The sequence below is a fragment of the Panthera onca genome, chromosome D3 (genome assembly GCF_046562875.1).
Source record: "Panthera onca isolate mPanOnc1 chromosome D3, mPanOnc1 haplotype 2, whole genome shotgun sequence".
In the NCBI taxonomy this organism is placed as follows: Eukaryota; Metazoa; Chordata; class Mammalia; order Carnivora; family Felidae; genus Panthera; species Panthera onca.
In genome coordinates this window covers 17,600,322-17,622,918 of record NC_138350.1, presented here as the reverse complement: position 1 = coordinate 17,622,918, position 22,597 = coordinate 17,600,322, and the positions used below count along the sequence as shown (strand labels likewise).

The 22,597-nt window shown below is 45.7% G+C and overlaps 1 protein-coding gene and 1 non-coding gene across 3 annotated transcripts in view; one reads left to right on the top strand and one right to left on the bottom strand.

The window, feature by feature from the left end:
• Positions 1 to 21,993, bottom strand: part of ANKRD13A (ankyrin repeat domain 13A) — a 33,333-nt gene extending 11,340 nt beyond the window's left edge. Inside the window, exons 1-6 of one of the 2 annotated variants that reach the window (XM_060612545.3) lie at positions 21,602 to 21,993; positions 11,212 to 11,344; positions 10,268 to 10,392; positions 6,240 to 6,285; positions 4,943 to 5,086; positions 3,688 to 3,877 (exon numbers count right to left, since the gene is read on the bottom strand). In XM_060612545.3, coding sequence (XP_060468528.3) covers positions 3,688 to 3,877; positions 4,943 to 5,086; positions 6,240 to 6,285; positions 10,268 to 10,392; positions 11,212 to 11,344; positions 21,602 to 21,697 — 734 coding nt within the window. In that variant the 5' untranslated portion in view covers positions 21,698 to 21,993. The remainder of the gene's footprint in view (positions 1 to 3,687; positions 3,878 to 4,942; positions 5,087 to 6,239; positions 6,286 to 10,267; positions 10,393 to 11,211; positions 11,345 to 21,601) is intronic. The other variant, XM_060612544.3, reaches the window with a different exon arrangement.
• On the top strand, positions 4,382 to 4,443 carry LOC132666142 (U7 small nuclear RNA). The gene has a single exon (XR_009604520.1). It is a non-coding gene; the product is annotated as a U7 small nuclear RNA (small nuclear RNA).
• Positions 21,994 to 22,597: the final 604 nt, after the last annotated feature.

Below are 22,597 nucleotides of genomic sequence, written 5' to 3'. Positions count from 1 at the left end.
GACAGATGGCTTAAGTAGCCCCACCCCCTCCCACTGTTACTAATCAGCTCGCCTCACCCCTGGCATAGAAAGCCTCCGTTCTTGGCGTCTTTACAAAAACTGCCAGCACAGGCGACAAAGGTGGTGACACTGACTGGACAGCTGTCCTAAAGAAATGAGTGACGATGACCAGCGTCCAGGGGCTTGCCACGAGGTGGTATCTGGGTCAGAGCATTTATCCGGATCACCTTAACTGTGGGTATGGACATCAGTGGCTCTGTCCCCATGAGCAGCCGCATCTCAACTGAGGAATTCTTAGAACAACGAGGCACAGACCATCCTGCTCCTCAGGAGAGAGCGGGTGGGGCAGGAACTCCTCACTGTGGCGAGCTGCTTGGAGAAGCCATTAATGCCTGCAAAATGGCTTGGGAGTCACACGTTTTACCAGGTTTGGTGCAGCAGGGGAAAGGATGTTGAAAGCAGTTTTCCAGCCCAGACAATGACTCCAGGTCTGTAGGACTGCTATTAAAGTAGCCTAGCATCCCAGCAGCAACGACAGCACTGCTAAAGTGCCTGAAAACCCAGTTATTTGACTCAACATACTCCTGGGGAAAAATGCATTTAGGAACCAAGAGCAGCCAAGAGGTTCTGGTTCTTTTTCAAAGCAGCGCGTCCTGGGAAATACTACCACTCACAGGGAAGCCCTGAAAAGCCTGGTCTGCCCTTTTGTCTAGGACATCACATCCTAGCTCCACTGTGACTGCTGCACTTGGCCCTGCGTAGGACAACTGCCTGCCTTCCACCCTGACCCCAGAGGAAAGTGGGGACATCACGCAGGAAGCTCCGGGAGCCAGCAGATTAGCCAGCTCACAAAGATCCGTGTAATTTGCGTCTCGTGTTTCCAGTTTCATTAGTCCAGACAGGGCATACAGAGTTTTATGTGTATGTTACAGCTCATCAGAGAAAGGAAGGACCAGGGCTTTAATTTTCCAAGTAGTTGTCCACAATTAGTGCAGCATGACCCACGGAGGGAGAGAGGGAAACCCCAAAGGGATTACACCAAATGCTAGCTATCTCCACTTTACACTTCAGAAACAAAACCGCAATCCTGGGGGCAGGGGGGCAGGGTCCACACTGATTAACAAACCAGAGTCCCCTCTTAGGCTTCAATAATTGAAAATCAAGATCGTCCTTTTATAGTTAACAAAGTCAGTCCTCGGTTCCTTGCCTTTCACCTAGTCACTTGATATTCTGGCCTGGGAAAGGACTGCTTTCTGGCACACGGTCTGCCGAGGTACCAAAGGATGACTCCATCTGCCCCACTTCATCCCGTGAGCATGCTGGGGAGACGGAGCCGCCCCCTCTCCCTGGAGACCACTAGGCTGCTCACTCCTTTGCATCCGCTCAACTGGCAATCCTGGCTGCTCTGCCTCCCTTTCCATCCCCACGCTGACAGCTTGGTTATTAAATTCGGCATCCTATTTTAAGCCCAAAATTCTAATAACTCCTCAACCCTTGATTAACTTTAGGCACAGAGGCATCTGAAGATGACAGGGCAAGACCCAGCTCCCCCTCTGCATTTTTACCTCTGCCCTTCTCCGCTGAGGCTGCCACACCAAAAGCCGCTGAGCAAGCCCTGTGGCTTGGAGGCTGCTATGCAATTCAGAGAGAGGCTCTGAGGGCAGCAGAGAATGTTCTGTTTTAGGTTGCCAGAGCATACTCTTTCAGAGAAGAGAAAAACCCAGACTGCAGCCAGAGGGGACATACTGGCAGGCCAAAAACTCATGCAGGAAGCAAGCATCAAGCTCTCAGCAACAGATCAGAAGAAAGAAATGGATGAAAACGACTCTCCTAAGAGAGCACACCTTCCGAAGTCAATCAAACGCATGCTCCCACCTCCAGTAAGGAGGTGTGCACTTTCTCTACCAGCAAATCTCACACTCAAGTGGCTCAAACCCTTGCTCGATGCATAAGCAGCTCACTGACTGCATATACTGAGTTCTGAGCACCACAGAAAAAAAGCAGCTGTTTTCCAGAAATCCTCTCTCAGAGACCCACTGTCAGTTGCCAAAGGAGGTTAACCTGAACCGTCTGAAGAACTAGTGACCATACAAATCCCAGAGGTGCCTCAGCCCTCAGTAAAAATGGGAAGTGCCACCGTTTCCCATTTGCCCTCCGTGGGGTAGCCGCCAGTAATCGGCACACGCTTTGTAAGTTACATGTCAGAACAGTGACTCTAGCAACTCTGCCGATGACCCAGAGGGAACGGCGGCTCTCCTCATGGCATCGTAGAGTCGTGGGGGCTTTAGCAACGTCATCCCGAGATTCACTCCTTTCTTTCTTTCAGGTAAGGAAGCAGAAACGTGGAGAGACAGAGCCACCTCCCCAAAGCCACATGGTTACTTAGCAGCCCTGCCAATGGCATTCAGTCCTTCCAACTTCCACCTCCGCAGCCGGGCCGTGGCACTGAGGACAGGGCCCGCGATTTCCCAGCTTTACGAACAGAGCCCTTTGCTGCAGGGGCCCTCCCTGTCTACAGAGGTGTGTGCCGAAGCCTGAAGGAGTCTTCCCGAGATGCTACCAGGTAAAGCCACGGCCCATTCCTGACAGACAGCCGTCACCTGGCAAGGCTGGGGTGCCAGGAGACTGGTGATGGGGGACTGAGCCTGCCTCCCAGGGCTACCGCTGCCAACACAGCAGCAGTACTGGGACACCACGTGGGCTGGCATTTGGCTTTCTCTTCTACTGCTAACAGATGCCCTAATTCCACAGCTCCATCTAAATCAGAAGAAAAAGGGCACTTGAGTCTTATGTTTGACTCAACAGAAAAGTTTGTCTCACTAACATATTTTATGGAAACAAAGAAGAAAAGAAAAAGGAAAAAAAAGAGGAGAGTTAGTATATCCATTAAGAGTAAAGAAAGCCTAGATCCAGGATAATGTGTGTCCACGTTAGCTCAGGTTATGCTGCTTTGGTTTACAGAGAGCTGGATGTGACATCCTAGGCAAACGCTCAGGGCTCTTACAGATTCCCTCAGCTCAGTGCGTTCTGTGGGGAAATCACTCAGGCTAACAGCTCTGACAGCTTCCGCTTGCCTTACATTCCGAACCTCTTCATGCCTCTGCAGGGCTCAGAGGCAGATGACCAGAGACAGTGTTCTCATCCAGGTGAACCAAGGCACAAACCTCTCCAGAAGCTTCTTCTGGTGGAGTCTGGAATAGAACTGCAATCCCTCCAGACTCTTGGCTCTAAACTATTAGGCCTCACAGGGGAAGAGAACCACATTTAACTATACGGTAAGAGTGGATCTGACTAGTATCAGTACAACCACAATCAATACTGGGTCAATTCTAGCTTCCAGAAACTCGCAAAGCTCCATGGTCTGGGACTAGGGGGTCTTGTGGGTCCCCAAACACCAAAACAAAAATAAAATTCAAGTAAAATCCATTAGAAAGGGCCCATAAAAGAGCATGAAGATGTTTCTCCAAGACTTAACCAACGTTAATGTCTATAAAATGATCTATGAAAGAGGATGTCAGCTATGGCTTCTTTTTGGTTAGAACAGAGAGCAACTTGAAAATCCACTAGCGCTTATTATGCCGTATTAGAGAAATCCCAATCCACCCATAATTTCCAATTCATATCTACATGCCACCAAAGATGGCAGTAAAGGGATCAGACATTAAAATGCAGAACCTAAATGCGTACCTTTCAAAAGCAATATTTTTAGTATCGAGGCTGGTGTTAATGACTGGGCTCGTGAGCCGTCTCTCAACTTCCCTACTTTTTGGCTTCATCAAGTCCAGGGTGAGGCGCTCCATTTCTTGGGACAGGTCAAAGTGCTCGGTGGTGACCACCCTGTCATCATGGTTGACTTCCATCAGCTCCGCCCGGTTGTCTGTTAATGGAAACAAGAGCGTAACTAAGGGCCATGCCAGCAAGATGCAAAAACAAGGAAGCCTCAAAAGTTAAAATGCATTGTCTTTCACATTTGCCCCCCACCAAGGGCCACCTACCAGATAAAACCTGAATACTGTGATTACTGACCACCTACTTACATGGGGATTATCCGGCCAGTTTGCCACAACCCACAGGAGGCTCGGGGCCGTCTTCCCCAAAGTTGCAGACATTTACAACAATATGCATTATTTGTTAGCAATACATCTGTGTACTTTTTAAAATATACCATTTACACAATTAACATAAATCATTTATGCACAACATTGGGCTGACAATGCCACTTTTCTCACCCTCTGATAGGAGGATCATGCCTTCTTACAGAGGGGATATAAAGAGATACAAGACAGAGTCTCAAATTCTGGGGTCAGGAATGTGGGACATTCCAAATGGTGACAGTGTTTGGTGGTAATGATAGGGGTTAGAGAATGAACAGAACTATCCAAAGTGTTACAGCTCCTTTAGAATTTGTCTAGCAGGCTTTCCGGTCCTTACCAGAAGACCCCTTAAAAACAAACAAACAAACAAACAAACAAACAAAAAAACCCCCAGAGAAACAGAGAGAGAGAGAGAGAGAACTATCCAAAAAAGAAATAGAGGAATTGAGAGTTGAATAATTAACAAGAATAACCAACAAAAACAAAAAACATAAAACACATGCCCCAGACAGTATCAGATAAGGTACAGGAATGCAAACACATTTTGATGGTTAAAAATCACTCTTGTCGGGGTGCCTGGGTAGCTCAGTCAGTTAAGCGTCTGACTTCAGCTCAGGTCATGATCCCACGGTTTGTGGGTTCGAGCCCCGTGTCTGGCTCTGTGCTGACAGCTAAGAGCCTGGAGCCTGCTTCGGATTCTGTGTCTCCCTCTCTCCCTTTCTCTGCCCCTCCCCTGCTCAAGCTCTGTTTCTCTCTCTCTCAAAAAGTAAATAAACAAAAAAAAAATTAAAAATCACTCTGTCCCTTAGTGTGAACAGTGATTATGAAAACTGAATAGAATCACTCACCTTCTCCCTTAAATATAAAACTGCGCCTCCCTCTTATCCAGCTCATGTTCTCAAATCCCAGCAACGTGATATCCACACGCAGTTTGGCACCACTTTTCCAAATGCGACAGACATCATTCGGGCATATTCTGGAAACCAAGGGCACTGGAGAAGAGAAGTGTACTACTGAGGAAAAACTCGAGGGCCAAGCAGAGCACACAGGCCCAAGGAATCAGGATTCCAGCTTTAATAATAAAAAGACAGGAGCGGCACGCATGACGGTGACCCTCAGAACTGGGTGTGGCTCCCCCACTTACAATAGGGAAGCCACTTTTCAAAACTAAAAATGGACCTTTTGTTCTGTAGCTCTTTATGGAGGTGCAGATGTGTCTTTGTCCAGACACATGAATTTCCCAAGGACATCCCTGATCCCACCGCGGACCTGTCTTTTTGACCATCATCAGGGCTACCGAATGTGTCCATCTGGCCTTCTTGCTCACATATGCTGCTCCTACCACGTCGCTGTGCCCTAACACACTGGCATATCTGCCCCTCAAAATATCAAGCCTAAAATATCTGAAAAATGCAGATATGTGCATGAGAGAAGAACTTGTGAGTTTTCCAGAAGAACCTGAAGTTCTCTTCTTTCCCATACTTTTTTACTTCATTTAAATGTTTCATTACGAATGTGACTTCTTGCCTGGAAGGGAAGTCAGAGTGAAATGGCTGGCAGCCTGGGAGTTAGGAGCTGTTATTAACTGATCTACAAGGAATAAAAGTGGAACATCTATGAAAATTACTGTCAGTCACTTTGCCTTACATAAGATTTTGGAGCAATACATCCACTTTGTGAAAAATCAAGCTATTCCAACATCCATCTCCTCCTCTTCTTTCTAATAACAAGTTTAAAAGAAGCAAGTTGAACCACATTAGGAAATGAGTAATAAATTACGGTAAATCTTCTTACTAAAATTGTAGCCATTTAAAGTGACATCTTAAAAAACTAATAATATGGACAAGTGTCTCCTATTAAGTGACAAAAAGTGGAGAAAAAACTGTCTCTATATTATATTTACAGATACTTGGGAGAAAAATCTCTGTGCGTAGGGGCAAAAACGAGAAGGAAAACATCCAAAGCATTAACAGCTTAAGTTGTGCTTAAGTGAGACTATAGGTGACGGTTTTTCTTTATTTTTTTACTATGCATTTCTTAGACTTAAAAATATATACACATTAAAATCTTAGAAAGGAAAAATAAACTTCTATTCAGGGTCAATACATCTGGAAACAAATAAATTTTAAGCCCAGAGCCACTCACCCCAGCTGGTGAATTCCCATTTCATCTGCACATAGAAATCCGGAGCCTGAAGGACAAAGGTTTAAAGTAAATGACCCTTGGCGCTATAAACTAAATGCAAACATGGTAAGGGTTAATGAGGTTTTAGAGGGGGAGGAGGAGAGAACAGAGAAAATAAGAAGAAACATAAAATGCAAACCCGTCAAAAATAAGTGCTTATTTTATACGCAGGCTGATATTTTACCTCGATATAAAGTATGTCTAGACAGTCAATAAAGTTAACTGAAGGCAACAAGGTTAGAGGGGGATAAAATCAAATCTGATTTAGGACAGTCTGGTTCCTAACAGTAGCAGAGAGATGAGCCTGGAAGATGGGCTTACGCACTGCCATGCAGTGTGGGTAACAGACTGTCCTGGGCAGCGAGAAAGGAATGTCAAGTCCGTCTATTCTACAGGGAACTTGACTGTAAAAGTTTGTGTGCTGGCAAGTGCTTCATATTCACTGGACCTCGAAACCAGAAGAGGCTGCCAGACATCACTTCCCCAGGAAATTGATTTTCCCTCCAGTTAAGAGACTTCTGCCCTCATTTTCCTCTTAAACTTTTAGTACTTGGCTTTATAAAATTTTACACCACCAGAGCAGCCCTGTTTTAGGATGACTTTCTGACCTACCATGAATTCTGTAATTTTCTTTTAATGTTTATTTATTTTTGACATAGAAAGAGTGTGCACACATAGGGGGTTAGGGGGTTGGGGGTGGGGAGGAGGAGAGAGAAAGGAAGACAGAGAATCCAAAGCAGACTCGGTCAGCACAGAGCCCGATGTGGGGCTCGAACCCACCAATGAGATCATGACCTGAGCCAAAGTCGGATGCTCAACCAACTGAGCTACCCAGGCGCCCCTGACCTGCCAAGAATTTTTACAGAAGGTTCTTGGATAGCTCTTAAGAAGTCCAGCAGTTACCATCCAAGAAGAGAAATGCTAGAAATCCCAGATGTTGTTCTGTTCCTTCCCACCCCCGTGGTTTGTCACAGTTTTTACAGGACAGGACAGGAAGGGCAAGGATCTAGCCTAGAGTAAAACCAGAATTCCAGTGATGGGCAAAGGCCCTCTGAGGGGCAGCACACAAGAAAAGGTGGGCTTGTTTTAAGGAGACTGTTGAAAGACAAAATGTCAACCACAGCATCTCGTGCCACTGAGCACACAGGTCATTCACAGGCTGTCTACACCTTCAAGCAGAGAGCACAGTACAATGCAGTTTACTGCTATGGATCAATACAGGTAAGAAAAGAAAGTCCTTTACACTGAATTTTTTAAAAGAGGGTGAGTCCACATTAAGTCATTTGCTGTTTTGCTGAGTGGGCAGATGTGTTTTTAGTTCCTCCTCCGGTACGTTAGATAAGAAAACAATAAACCCACTTGGTCTTTGCACACCAGACACAACTGTTTAAAAACAATGCATACAACCATTTCGTATTTCATGGAAGGATTCATGCAGCCCATGAAGAAGGAGTATCTCTAGGAATGCTTTTGCTTGAGTGTCATACAAATATGTCTTTAAAAAAGAGTGCTCACAGCAAAGGAAACAATCAGTAAAACTAAAAGGCAACCAACAGAATGGGAGAAGATATTTGCAAACAACATATCAGACAAAGGGTTAGTATCCAAAATCTATAGAGAACTTATCAAACTCAACACCCAAAAAACAAATAATCCAGTGAAGAAATGGGCAAAAGACATGAATAGACACTTCTCCAAAGAAGACATCCAGATGGCCCAACTGACACATGAAAAAATGCTCAACATCACTCATCATCAGGGAAATACAAATCAAAACCACAATGAGATACCACCTCACACCTCTCAGAATGGCTAACATTAACAACTCAGGCAACAACAGATGTTGGTGGGGATGCAGAGAAAGAGGATCTCTTTTGCACTGCGAACTGGTGGGAATGCAAACTGGTGCAGCCACTGTGGAAAACAGTGTGGAGGTTCCTCAAAAAACTAAAAATAGAACTACCCTACAACCCAGCAATTGCACTACTAGGTATTTATCCAAGGGATACAGGGGTGCTGTTTCAAAGGGGCACGTGCACCCCCATGTTTATAGCAGCACTATCAACAATAGCCAAAGTATGCAAAGAGCCCAAATGTCCATCAATGGATGAATGGATAAAGAAGATGTGCTGTGTATATATATATATATATATATATATATATATATATATATATATATGTGTGTGTATATATATATATATATATATATATATATATACACACAATGGAGTATTACTCGGCAATCAAAAAGAATGAAATCTTGCCATTTGCAACTACATGGATGGAACTGGAGGGTATTATGCTAAGTGAAATTAGTCAGTCAGAGAAAGACAAAAATCATATGACTTCACTCATATGAGGACTTTAAAAGACAAAACAGGGGAACATAAGGGAAAGGAAACAAAAATAATATAAAAACAGGGAGGGGGACACAACAGAAGAGACTCATAAATATGGAGAACAAACTGAGGGTTCCTGGAGGGGTTGTGGGAAGGGGGATGGGCTAAACGGGTAAGGGGCATTAAGGAATTTACTCCGGAAATCATTGTTGGAGTATATGCTAACTAATTTGGATGTAAATTTAAAAACATTTAAATTAAAATTAAAAAAAAAAAAAAGAGTGCTCGGATAACGGGCAGTGACTGGCTTACTCATCGCAAAACTGTTCCTTTCCTCAACAGAGCTGTTAATTTTTCTCAAGAAATACATTGACTAAAGCTGTGCAGCGGACTTATCTGGCAAATATCTTTGGAGATATTTTGGGAAGCTCACTCATGTGCTTAAATGGAGAATAAATGACAGGAAGATTGAGGCACAGGTCCTTTCTTGTCTCCTGTTGCCCTGAGAATATTGCACAACTGACTCCTAAGAACGTTGCTGCAGGTAACAAAGACTGTCTGAAAAATGGCAGCCGTCATGCAAAATGGTCGATGAGCCTGGAGGCAAACTGCTATAAAAATGACCCTCGAGCATCACAGAGCCCATAAACCTTAATTCACAGATAACTGTCATTACTGGCCAAAAGCCACTGGGCTGTCAACAAATGAAGCCAACAGATTTGAAGTCAAAAAATGCTAATGGCTGGAGTCAACAGGTGTGGCAAGGAGAAGGTGCACACAGACATCGGAGCTCACGGGCCCTGGAAACCCCGGTACAGTAACCAATGCTCATCACAATTTCCTCAAGATGACCTGTGCTCAGAAGGCCACTGTTAAGAAGACGAGCACCCAGACAAATTAGTTGATGTATATTTGTCTTAAGCTATCATGTTTAAGTAGCACTTAAAAGGGTAGGTCTAGGGGCACCTGGGTGGCTTGGTCGGTTAAGCGCCCGACTTCGGCTCAGGTCATGATCTCACGGTCTGTGAGTTCGAGCCCCGCATCGGGCTCTGTGCTGACAGCTCAGAGCCTGGAGCCTGTTTCAGATTCTGTGTCTCCCTCTCTCTCTGCCCCTCCCCTGTTCATGCTCTGTCTCTCTCTGTCTCAAAAATAAATAAATGTTAAAAAAAAAAATTTAAAAAAAATAAAAAAATAAAAAAAAAAAAAAAAGGGTAGGTCTAGTGACCCAGAAATGTAATTTGTGAAAGACCTCATACATTTATTAGATAAGCAACAATACTATTTGGTATTAAACAGAGCATGTTTATGACTCAAAAACTCTCACGAAGGTACACGTGGATGTCCAACTGTGTCTCCGGCTATGCTGTCAGCAATTGACCCACATTATGGCATCGTCAGATTTTTTTTTTTCTTTTTTTTTTTTTTTTTTATTTATTTTTGGGACAGAGAGAGACAGACCATGAACGGGGGAGGGGCAGAGAGAGAGGGAGACACAGAATCGGAAACAGGCTCCAGGCTCCGAGCCATCAGCCCAGAGCCTGATGCGGGGCTCGAACTCACGGACCGCGAGATCGTGACCTGGCTGAAGTCGGATGCTTAACCGACTGCGCCACCCAGGCGCCCCTGGCATCGTCAGATTTTTATGGATACCTCGAGAATCTTCTGGAGCAGCTCAGGCACCCCTTCCAGGGCCATGGACGTGTTGTGGTAGTCCCGGTGCTGCAGAACGGCGCACACCATCTCGGGGTCACCAGTGCTCACAGCCTCGTGTAAAACTGGAAACCAAAATGGTGAAACGTCATCGCCCAGTAGTCTCATGCTCTCTGACAAATTCCTCAGCCAGTCTGAAAAGAATCTACAGATCAAAGACTAACATTTTCTTCAGAGACACAGAGGCTACAGTCCCACCTCACTTTTATGACCATGGCTGCTTAAAGCTAGCTCTTAACAGTGAAAAGAAAATACGGCACTCGTAGCCTCTTGATCAAACCAACTTCAATCCTCCCCCCTTTCTTCCCACTGGTTCTGAAATCCTGCGTGTCTTCAGAGAGCTGAGCTGGCTTTATCTGTGTGATCGCACAACTGTGGTCACGTGGGGATCGGGCAGGTAGGGCTTATGCATCTCCTTGTTCAGCCAACATAAAATCACTCTGACCGACAGTATGATAGATAGCTTGCAGTCAAGTGAAATGCCAGGGTTTCACTGGAAAAGGCTACTTTTAGCCATAATTTGTTTTTGATTTTGCCTATGCTGACAGATTCACTGGAGTTAACATCACATTCCTCAGAGGGAGTCCGGCCTCCATACTCGTGTATGGTACAAGGGTTTGTACTCAGAGCTGCTTTCTGGATAGGAGTCACCCTCTACTGAGGGCTTCTGGCCCAAGACACAATTCTGACCATCGTGCTGCAGGCCAGCCAGCAAGCCTCCAAGGCCCTCATCAACTCACCCCGGTCCCTGGTCCCAAGAGAGAAAGAGTCTTAAGGTAAAGATAACCTGAGGACAACTATAATTGGGACTGGCCTTTATTCAGTTTGGTTTCAGATGAAAGCAAAACAAAAGGTTTTCAATTTGATTTTAAAAGTATACTTGCCTGTCCATCCCTCACGATTTTCTTTTGTAACATCTGCTTTATGTCGGAGCAAGACTCTAGCAGATTCCAAATGTCCCAGAGAAACAGCAAGGTGCAGTAAGGTTCGACCTCGTGGATCCAGAGCCTCCACATTCTGTGAAGTAAACACTAGTGTTTACAGGATCGTATACTGTATATTATATCAAAACATGGAAATGTGTTTAAGAGATAAAATTTAGTATAAAAATCGGGGCGCCTGGGTGGCTCGGTCAGTTAAGTGTCCAACTCTTGATTTCAGCTCAGGTCATGATCTCACGGTTCGTGAGTTCAAGTCCCAGGTCAGACTCTGAGCTGGCAGTGCAGAGCCTGCTTGGGATTCTCTCTCCCCCTCTCTCTGCCCCTCCTGCTCACGCTCTCTCTCAAAATAAATAAATAAGCTTAAAAAAATTTTAATTTAGTATAAAAATAGAAAATAGAATTTACACATTAACTACAGAAATATGTAGGAAAATGAATGCTTGCACATGGGCATGGTTGAAATATTAATTTGGCTGTAAATAAAGATGATAACTACTGAGTTCATTTTTCTATAAAGTTAAATGCCTAATAAATAAACGTTGGCTATAAGCCTCAGATAATGAAACACATCTTTTGCTCTCAACGGCACTCAAAGTAAGACTAAGTAGAGGCTAGGAGCTTTCATGAAATGCAGCCACCCTCTGACACAGAACATGGGGGATTTCTCAAGCATATGACAGCACTCAGGTCTAGAACAGGAAGTGTAGGACTTCAAGCAAAACTGAAAGTTCGGAAGATAATTTGGGTCAGAATAAAATTACATTCTCTAGCTGGGTTCCCACCAAAACGCCACTCTCATTACTCTGAACGGATTTCCAAGCGCCCTAACGTAGCACCATCCACGGGTCCTGTGACACATGACCTGCCAGGCGTGTATGTGGACATATTTATAGGTAAATGTGAGAACAAGCACATGCCGTTTTGGTCCATTTCCCCTTGAAGGTTTACTTCCCCGTGCCAGACACAGCGGTTTGGCTTTCGCTCTTTATGCCTATTCCGGCCTGCCCTCTGCCACCTGCGTTGGGTGGCCAGAGCCAAGTGGCAGTTTCTCTGGCGGGAGCTCAGTCTGAACGCTGAATGCTGCCTTCCAAAGATGACACTGAACGTTCTTCCAAGGACACAGTAAACTGCCATGGGGCTTTTGGGATATAAAAGTGCCATCTACTTCTTAGAAGTGCTTTCTCTTGATTTGAGATGCCAGTTGCTACGCAGCCTCCACAGATACCCAGAACATGCCACGTACTGGCCATAGGGGAGGAGGGCAAACAGAACGAGGCAACTGCTGTCCACCAGCTACTGAACTTCCCTGCTTTGCTAATTGCATCATGGCCACTCTGCAGTGAAGACAGGAACTGTTATCGAGGAATAACAGCAGTGGCGGAAGGCATTCTGCTGAGTGAACACACGTCCTCCTGGACCAATCCCAGGCCTCAGTGTTCTCTCAGGCACTGGAATACCAACACATCTCCTGGCATGGGGCCCAGGGCACCTCCCAGGATTCCCTGGCTTTTCCCAAGGGTATGGCTTGTCTATCTCACCAAAGACTGAGAATTCCAAAGGGCCAGATCCAAGTCTCATATTTCTTAGCTTCCTCCACCACCCTAGTCTCTACTCGGCAGTAAATCATTGTTTTTAAAAAAGTAATACAGCTAAGACTTTTAACTGAGTTGAAGTTTAGCAGGAAAGAAATAATTAGCAAATTCATTATTTCCTTACACATCTGTTATACAGACTGTTTTCTCACCGAACAAGTTCAGTCTACAGGAAAGGTGTTGGGTTTAGGACACGGCCTGACATACAGGAAATGCTTAACAATATTTATCACAGAAACGGGGAAATTCTACCTAATGCAATTCACACCCCAGGACAAAACTAACATCTCAGACTAAGGATTGACACCCAAGCTCCTGGGCAACCACTAGATATGATGTGTAAAATCAAAGCCAAATACACTAAGTTGTTGGCTCTTTCCTATTTTGAACCACAGGTAAAACCATATGTATGAGATGGACAGCAGCACATTGTGTATTTTGCTAATTGTAGCTCTGAAGGTCCTCATGTGTCTCTTTCTCCTTTGAAAGGAGAGAAGGAAAGAAGAATACTACATTATGGTGACTGTTATGAAAAACAGTGGATGACTGTGCCAGGGGCACCTGGGTGGGCTCAGTCAATGAAGCATCCAACTCTTGATTTCAGCTCAGGTCACGAACCCACGGTTCGTGGGTTCGAGCCTCGTGCCTGGCTCTGCAATGACAGTGTGGAGCCTGCTTGAGATTCTCTCTCTCTCAATCTCTCTCTCTCTCTCTCTCTCTTTCTCTGCCCCTCCCTGACTCATGCTCTCTTTCTCCTTCAAAATAAATAAACTTTGAAGTTTTTTTTTTTTTTTTAAACAGTGGACGATTAAAGTAGAAATTAGCAAAACAGGATAGCAAATCAATACAGAAAAATCAACAAAACCAAAAATTGGTTCTTGGTAAATATCAACAAAACTGACAAACTTTCAGCTAGTTTGACCAAGAAATGAAAGAGAAAAGACTCCAGTTACTGAAAGGAGGAATGAAAGAGGGGATATCACTACCAACTCTACAGAAACACAAAATATTTAAAAGGAATACTATGAACAACTGTATGCCAACTGAGTAACAGAACTTAAATGAAAGGCACATATTCCTAGACAGATACAAACTAGCAAAACTGACTGAAGAAAAAACAGAAAATCTTAACAATTTCTAACAAGTGACTGAATCAGTAATTTTTAAACTTCTCAGGAAAAAAAGTCTCAGGCCCAGATCACTTCACTGGTGGATTCTACCAAACATTCAAAGAATTAATATCAATTCTTCACAAACTCTTCCAAAAAAATGGAAGATAAAGGAAAACTTCCCACCTCACTGTACGAGCCCAGTATTATCCTGACGACAAACGCATCACAAAAAAAGAAAACCACAGCCCACTACCTCTTACAAACATAGATGCAAAATCCTCAATAATATATTAGCAAAACAAATTTAGCAACACATAAAAAGAGCTGTTCAACACCAGGACCAAGTGAGATTTATCCTGAATGCAAAGGTGGACTAACATCTGATGATTAGTGTAATATATCATATCAATAGGATAAGATAAAATAAAAAACGCATTATCATCTCAGTAGATGCATGTGAATGTGCTCTGAAATACTAACCTTCAAAGATGATGGTATTAGAAGTGGGGCCTCTGGGAGGTGCTTAGGTCATGAGGGTGGGGCCCTCATGAGTGGAATTAGTGTCTTAGCAAAAGAGACCCCAGAGAGCTTGCCAGCACCCCTCCCACCATGTGAGGACACAGCGAGAAAGCTACTGCTAGGAACCAGGAAGAGAGCCCTCTCCAGCCACCACACCTAATCTGCTGCACCATTTTCTTGGACTTAGAGCCTCCTGAACTGTAAGAAATTAATTTCCATTGTTTATAAACTATGCCGTCTATGGTATTTTGTTACAGCAGCCCAAACAAGACTAAGCTCTAAACTGATCATAAGCCCAGGGCACCTGGCTGGCTCAGGCAGTTAAGCATCCGACTCTTCAGCTCAGGTCATGATCTCACGGTTCGTGAGCACACAGGCTGCTTGGGATTCTCTTTCTCTCCCTTTCTCTCTGTCTCTCCCCAGCTGGTGCTGGCTTGCTCGCTCTCTCTCTCTCTCTCAAAATAAATAAATAAACTTAAAAAAAATAAATTGAGGGGCGCCTGAGTGGCTCAGTTGATTAAGTGTCAAACTTCAGCTCAGGTCTTGATCTGGCAGTTCATGAGTTCAAGCCCTACATGGGGCTTTGTGTTGACAGCTCAGAGCCTGGACCCTGCTTCACATTCTGTGTCTCCCTCACTCTCTGTATCTCCCCAGCTCATGCTCTGTCTCTCTCTCTTTCTCAAAAATAAATAAAGATTAAAAAAGTTAAATTAAAAAAAAATAAGTTGATCATAAACCCAAATGTAAGAGCTAAAACAACAGAACTCTTAGAAGAAAAATAGGAGTACGTCTTTGTGACCTTGGGTCAGGTAAAATCTAATCAGATACAAAACCAAAAGCATAAGAGACCAAAGAAAATACAGACAAACTGCACTTCACCAGAATTGAACACTTTTGTACCTCACATGATATCATAAAAAAGGTAAAAACAAAAAACAAACAAAAAAACATTCCACAGAATGGGAAAAAAATAGTTTCAAGTCATTTATCTGATAAGGGGCTAGTATCCAGAATATATGAAGAACCTTAACTTCTCCAGAATAAAAAAGACAAATAACCCAATGTTTAAATGAAAATAGAATCGGAATAGACATTTCTTCAAAGAAGATATGCCCGTGCAAAGAAGTACGTGAAGAGAGATTCAATTTCACTAACCACTCGGGGAATGTCAATCAAAACTGTAGTGAGGTAGCACTGCACACCCACTAGGATGACTGCAGTCATGAAGACTAGCAAGTGTTGACATGAACGCAGAGCAGCTGGAACCCTCACACACTGCTGGTGGGAATGTAAAATGGGCGCAGCCAGTTTGGAAAAACAATCGGCAGTTCCTCAAAATGTCAAATATAGGGGCGGCTGGGTGGCTCAGCTGGTTAATCACCCAATTTCAGCTCAGGTCATGATCTCGCGGCTCGTGAATTCGAGCCCCGCGTTGGGCTCTGCGCTGACAGCTCCAGCCCCTGGAGCCTGCTTCAGACTCTGTGTCCCCTCTATCTCTCGCTGCCCCTCTCCTGATCTCTCTTTCTCTCTCAAAAAGAAACAAACATTAAAAAAAAATTTTACTAAAAAAAAAAATAACTCGAGTGTGGGTTAAAAAAAAAAAAAAGTCAAACATAGAGTGACCATATGACCCCACAATTCCTCTCGTATTTACCCAAGAAAAAGAAAAACACACTCATATGAAAACTTATACACAAATGTGCATAGCGGCATTATTCATATAGCCAAATAGTGGCAGGGGGGAACAAATATCCATCAGCTGGTAAATGGATAAACAAAATGTGGTACACCCAGACAATGGAGTATTATTCGGCCATAGAAAAGAATGAAGTACTGATAAATACCACACGTGGATGAACCTCCAAAACGTGCTACATGAAAGAAGCCAGACACAAAAGGCCACATACTGTATGATTCCATTTGTAGGAAGCATCCAGAACAGGCAATCTATAGAGGCAGCAAGTAGATTCGTGGTCGCCTGGGGCTGAAGAAGTTGAGGGGAAGTCGGGAGTGATTCAGGGGGATGGGGTTTCTTTTTGGGGTAATGAAGATGTTCTGGAATTTGATAGTGGTGATGGTGACACAACTCAGCTAATATACTAAAAACCACTGAATGATACACTTTAATGGGTGATTATACCTACGTAAAAAAAAAAAAAATCCTACATGTGTATGTGCTTTATGTAATACGTACAACTAACCTATTATCTATATACTGTTTAACGAATTGCTTAATTTTGGTTGGACTTCAGTTTGCTCCCTTGTAAACTGGGAACAATAAAAAACACCTACCTTACAGAGTTCTTACAAGAGTTAAGGCACAATACTTAACCCCGTAGAAGCACTAAGAATTAGCTCTTATTATCATACACCCACATATGGAGTTTCATATAAGCTGAAACTTTCTCCCTAACAGGGATCTGTTCAAATTTCATTACCGTTAATATAAGGGTCTCCAACCAACGACATTAGCTCGGTGGGCGAGAGCTTTTGGAATTAAACTGGAATTCACATTGGAAGCTGATCACTTTGGTTTTTCCTTTAGCTTTCTTCAATCATGAACTGTACCAAATTAAAAATGCTCACCTCTTTAAATTATAACAGTTCCCCCAAAGAGGAACAGGAATGAGAGTTCTGCACATCTCCTTCCTATGTGCTAATTTAAGCCCACTAACTTTGCTTGCTCCAAGCCTTGTTTACATCCTGCCGCCCGCCCTCCGGAGGCAGGAAGAGGCCAAGCTTTGAGTGTAGGCTGCAGAGCCAGATGACAGGCCCGCTTCCAGGCCCTGACTGGCCTCAGGTGAATTTCTCAAACCTTCTTGGCCTCCCCACCGCACCTAGCACCTCGCATGAAGCAAGTGCTTCATAAACTTTTACTGTGACCTCTTGCAGGGCCTCCAGGAAGAGGCTGCTAACTGGCCTTCCATTCTCTCGAGTCAACCAACCTCATTCCTGTGCATCTCAGACTGCCCTGGTCCTCTGCGGCTGTGGCCCACACTGACTCCCCCACCCCAAATCAGGCAGGAAATGGTATCCATGGGTGTAATTCCCTCCGGTGAGCCTGAGCCCCCAGGGCCACGGGAGAGTACCCGAGAGCAGGCTAGCTCTTCATCTTGGATGCCTGGCTCCTGGCAGGATGCCAGCCAACATGCGCCAACCTGAATGTGCACCCAGTGCCCGACTTGGCCTGCCGTAGACTGGGGCGAGAACCCCGGGGTGGCTCCCTGTTCAGCTCTGAGTACTGCTGCTGCCTAGAACATCCTCTTCCTCTTGCCCTGATGGTGGTGGGCTTTCACCTGCTGGCTTCTTAACTGGGGGCTGGCCCTCGAGTTGGGCCTCATCTGCCACCCTCCACCCTACTGGGTCCTGGGTCCCCCCCCCCCCCCCGCCCCACCACACATATAAGGTACATTGCTGACCTTTACATATGTCCCTGTTAAGTGTTCGCTCATTCTCCCAGCATCCGTAAGAAGGCCGGAGATGTTTAACAGACCTCTCTACCTAAGTGACAAACATCATAACCATGACACAAATCATCTCCACCGCACAACTTCAAGGCCCCACTGAATATTAAAGACCATAGAGCCGATGCGTTAAGAGGCACTTAATAAAGTGCTTCTGCTGAGCCAACATGGAAAGCCTAAAACTACTGCAGAGTTGGCAAACTCCACACTCCAGCTTGCAGCAAGACCTCGGGGTGGGGGCTGACTCACACACACTCACAAACGTGCCTGTCCTCTTCCTCTGGATGAACTTGATTCTTTCTGTGCTGCTGCTCTTAGAACAAAACACAATTCTTACAGCCACCCGTGTGCCTGCTTCAAGTCTCACTCGTGGGATGGAAGGAATGAAGGACCGGCCAGCAGAGGCTTTCTGGCAAACGAAACGCCAAGTGAAACAGCTGCTTGTACTGCTGGGCGACAGGAACTTTTTGTTTTTAATTATGCAGCCAGTATAGGTTCCTTGCAGAAAAACTGGAGCATACAGAAAAGAAACAGAATCACAGCAGCAATGATGACACAGGAGGTTACTCCCATTTACTATGCGGCCGCACTCTCCGATCTGTTCTGCCTTATTGTCCACAACTGTGAAATGGAGGTACTTTTATGGAAAGTAGAATGGAAGGGTTAAGAATACAGCACTAGGGCAGAGTCCAGCTTTCTGAGTCCACACCCTGGTGCAGCCACTGGCTAAGCATGCAACTGAGCCTCTCCACCTCATCTGGTCTCCTTATCTGTAAAATGGGGATCGTGATAGCATTCACTCCAGGGGATTCGGTGTGAGAATCAAATCTAAAAGTGCATATAATGCACTTTGCCACAGTGCCTGGCAAAAGAGTAGGCTTGCAGTGCTACTCTCCCTGTTTTTACAGATGAAACAATCCAGCAAGGGTGAATAACTAGCCCAGGCTCACAACGTAATCAGCATTTAACAGAGCTGCCTTTAAGTCACAGAAGTAGGAAGCTGTTGCATCATCAAGAGATCTTGACAAATAAGAAAGCAACGAAGTATCTCCTGTCACATATTTTAATGATGGCCACGTTCAACTTCTTAACCCTGAACCGGTTACATAATTTGCAGGGCCTAGCAGAAAATGAACATGCAAGGCTCCCTTTTCCAAAAAAAATAATGAGGAATTTCATGACAGTGACAGCAGAGCCTTAAACCAAGCACAGGCCCTTGCTGACCACAGGTAGCACACACATCCTTGAAGCCAGCCAGCCCCATCTCGACCCCTTCAGTGGCCAAGTTTCAGGACTGAGATTAGATGATGTGGTCATGACAGTCAAGCTTTCAGGGTGAAGATGTTCTTTATGAATACACTTAACTACCTCTTATCCAGAGGAAACTGGTATACTGGGAAATGGTCTACAGTGATAACCGGTAACAGAGGCAAAACCAAATAATTAGCAAGAATGAGTATTGTTCCTTTGATTCCCTTGACAGTACAAGTACACTCCAGGAAAATCTGCTGCAAAATTATAATTCTCTCATCACGAATGTGCTTAACATTTCTCAAGGGAAGAAGCACGGAGAACTTTCAATGGACATTTTTTTTTTTTACACAGCTTACAGAATGAGGAGATAACTATGCCACATTTTTTTTTTTTTTAACTTTTATTTATTTTTGAGACAGAGAGAGACAGAGCATGAACTGGGGAGAAGCAGAGAGAGACGGAGACACAGAATCTGAAACAGGCTCCAGGCTCTGAGCTGTCAGCACAGAGCCTGATGCGGGGCTCGAACTCACAGACCGTGAGATCATGACCTGAGCCGAAGTCGGACGCCCAACCGACCAAGCCACCCAGGCACCGCACTATGCCATATTTTTTTACCTGTTTATTTATTTATTTTTGAGAGAGAGAGAGAGACACACAGACAGAGCATGAGCGGGGGAAGGGCACAGAGAGAGGGAGACACAGAATCCAAAGCAGGCTCCAAGCTCTGAGCGGCCAGCACAGAGCCCAATGCAGGGCTTGAGCTCATGAACCTGAGCCGAAGTCAGACGCTCAACCAACTGAGCCACCCGGGCGCCCCTGCCACATTTGAGACTATAACCGAGACTGTGTTCTTATCAAACAAGTTTTTCTATAGAGAAAAACTGCACTGCACTCAAACTCTTTTCTTCACCTCCAATGAATAGAAAGCCTGCTGTTTTCAGGAATCAGTGTTGAAAAAGTATGTGGTTTAATGATGATGATGAAATTGTCTAGCAAAAGGGAGCTTAGTTCTAGGACTTTCTTTGTACTTTATCTCACTATTTCACAAGAAACTGGGGGTAGCCCCGATACTGAGGAAGTGCAGATGCAAAACACAGCAGGATTGCCTGGGTCATTTTTCAACTGTCCGAGGTGAGACACTTTCAGCTGAGAGCAAAGTGATGGAGGATTCCCTCTGGGCCACGTCCGGTAACAGAAAGGGAATTAAATCACCAGGTATACCGGGACACCTAATGGTGAGTCATTTACTCTGGGGGCATGATCCAATTAAGACCAATGACTCTTCCAATAAAAGTTTATTCTGTCTGGACAGAGGGTTTAAATGAAAAAAGAGCAACTTTTGACTTCCAGTGGGTGCTCAACAGATTTTTTAAGCAACACACTGGATAAAATGAAGTCAACAAGAGTTACACCAAAGTACAAATCCTTACCCTAACTGCTAAGTACGTGAGCTTGTAACTTGACTGCACCAATAACTCCCAGAATTGTTGAGGTGCCTTTAACATCCGGGTTCCTCAAGCAAAACACTACTGACATTTTGGGCCAGATAATTCTGTTGCGGGGAGCTGTCCTGTGCAGCGTAGGATGGTGGGCAGCGCCCTTGATCCCTACCTCTAAGATCCCAGTAGCTCCCATTCCCTACTTATAACACAAAAATGTCTCCATGCATTACCATTGGGAGTCAGGAGGTGTGTGTCCAAATCACCTCCAATTGAGAACCACTGCTTTAAAGAGAAGGCAATAAATAAAAGACGAGGAATCAAAGCACTTTAGGACCAGAAGGGATTTTAAGAACCCTGTGCACCAGAGATTCTCAAACTTTGGTGTGTATCATCAGCCTCCCTGGGCCAGCGAGGGAACATGCCTTGCCCAAGGTCACAGGGCGAGTTAGAAGAACCTGGACTCCAAACCCCAACCAAGCCCTTTCATACAAAAAGGGTTGGGAGGAGGGGGGGTGGGGGTGAGCGGTGCGTGCTGCTCTCACCTCTTTGGGAGAGGCAGTGGAGCCTAATTTGTTAAGACCGTGCACTCTGGAGCCAGTCGGCCGGAGTTAAAATCTCGACTTGGTATTCATTAGGCGGGCGACCTTAGGCAAGGCACAGAAGCTCTGAGAGCCTCAGTTTCCTTCTATGGCAAATGTAATAAAGGTACCTACCTCCTAGGACTGCTGGAAAGGCAGTATAGATGGTTTATAAAGCCCTCGGCACAGGGCCTGGCACACAGTAAGCACTCCGATACACGTCCTACTATTACTGTCCCACGGCTGCAGAGGTGAAGAAGGGGTCTGCGGGCCCCGAAGGCAGAGGGCTAGAGATGGGCTCAGGGGCTCGAAGCGACCCCTGACTCCCCCCACCCTTCACCGTGGGCGGACCCCCGCCCCGCCCCTCACCTGGCCCCGCAGCTCCTTCTCCAGCTGCCGGTAGTCGTTGTTCCAGACCAGGAGGTGCAAGGGGAAGTGGCCGCTGTTGTCGCGGGTCGAGGACATGGCGAGAAGGCCGCAGCCGGGCCCTCACCGCCCGCTTGACAAGCCTCAGCCTCCGCGGGGTCTCCGGTGCCCGCCCGGCGGCCGGCGAGAGAGAGAGAGAAAACGCAGCAAGCGAGCGGCACGGTACGCGGCGGGGCGGCCTACGGGCCGGGTGCGGGGCGCGCGGGAGGTCGGGGGTCGCGGGCCGGGTCGGGGACGGGGGTCGGCCGCGCCCACCCCGCGCCCCGCCGCGCTCCCGCCCGCGCTGACAGCTCCCGAACCGACTTCTGCGGGCCGAACTGCCCCAAACTGGGAAGTGCGCGGGGCGAACCACCGCACACCGAGGCGGGGGGAGGCGAGGCCAGCCACCCGGCCCCTGGTCTGCCCGATCCCCCCTACCCCCAGCTGCGCACCGGGAAACACAGTGCAATCCCAAAACAGAGAGGAAGCTCTCTTCCTTAGCCCATTATCTCGACGTGGAAAACTCGGCCTACCCGTCACCAGCTCCTTTCCCCCTGCTCCAGCAAGCTCACATGGTTCGGCCCACAACTGGGCCTCTTCCATCGGCTCTGAGTTCAGGGGGTGACAGCGGAGGCCTGGACCAAACCATTCCAGTAACTGACTCCCTTGCAGCCTTTTTGGAACTGGGCAGTGCATGCATGATTGGCCAGAAGCCATTTTGGAAGTGGGCAACACCAAACAAATTTAAAGGGAAGAATTCTAAACTCTGGAGAAGTGGCGTTAAAGATTTGCATAACAAGGAGACAGTTCTTTCTCAGGGTTTCTCAACATCTGCACGTTTTAAAGTGAGTTTTCTTTCTGTGGGGGTTGTCCCGTGCTTTGTAGGATGCCTTTCTATCCACGAGATGCCACTAGCACTCCCCGCCCCAAATGTCTCCAGACACTGCCAAATGACCCCTG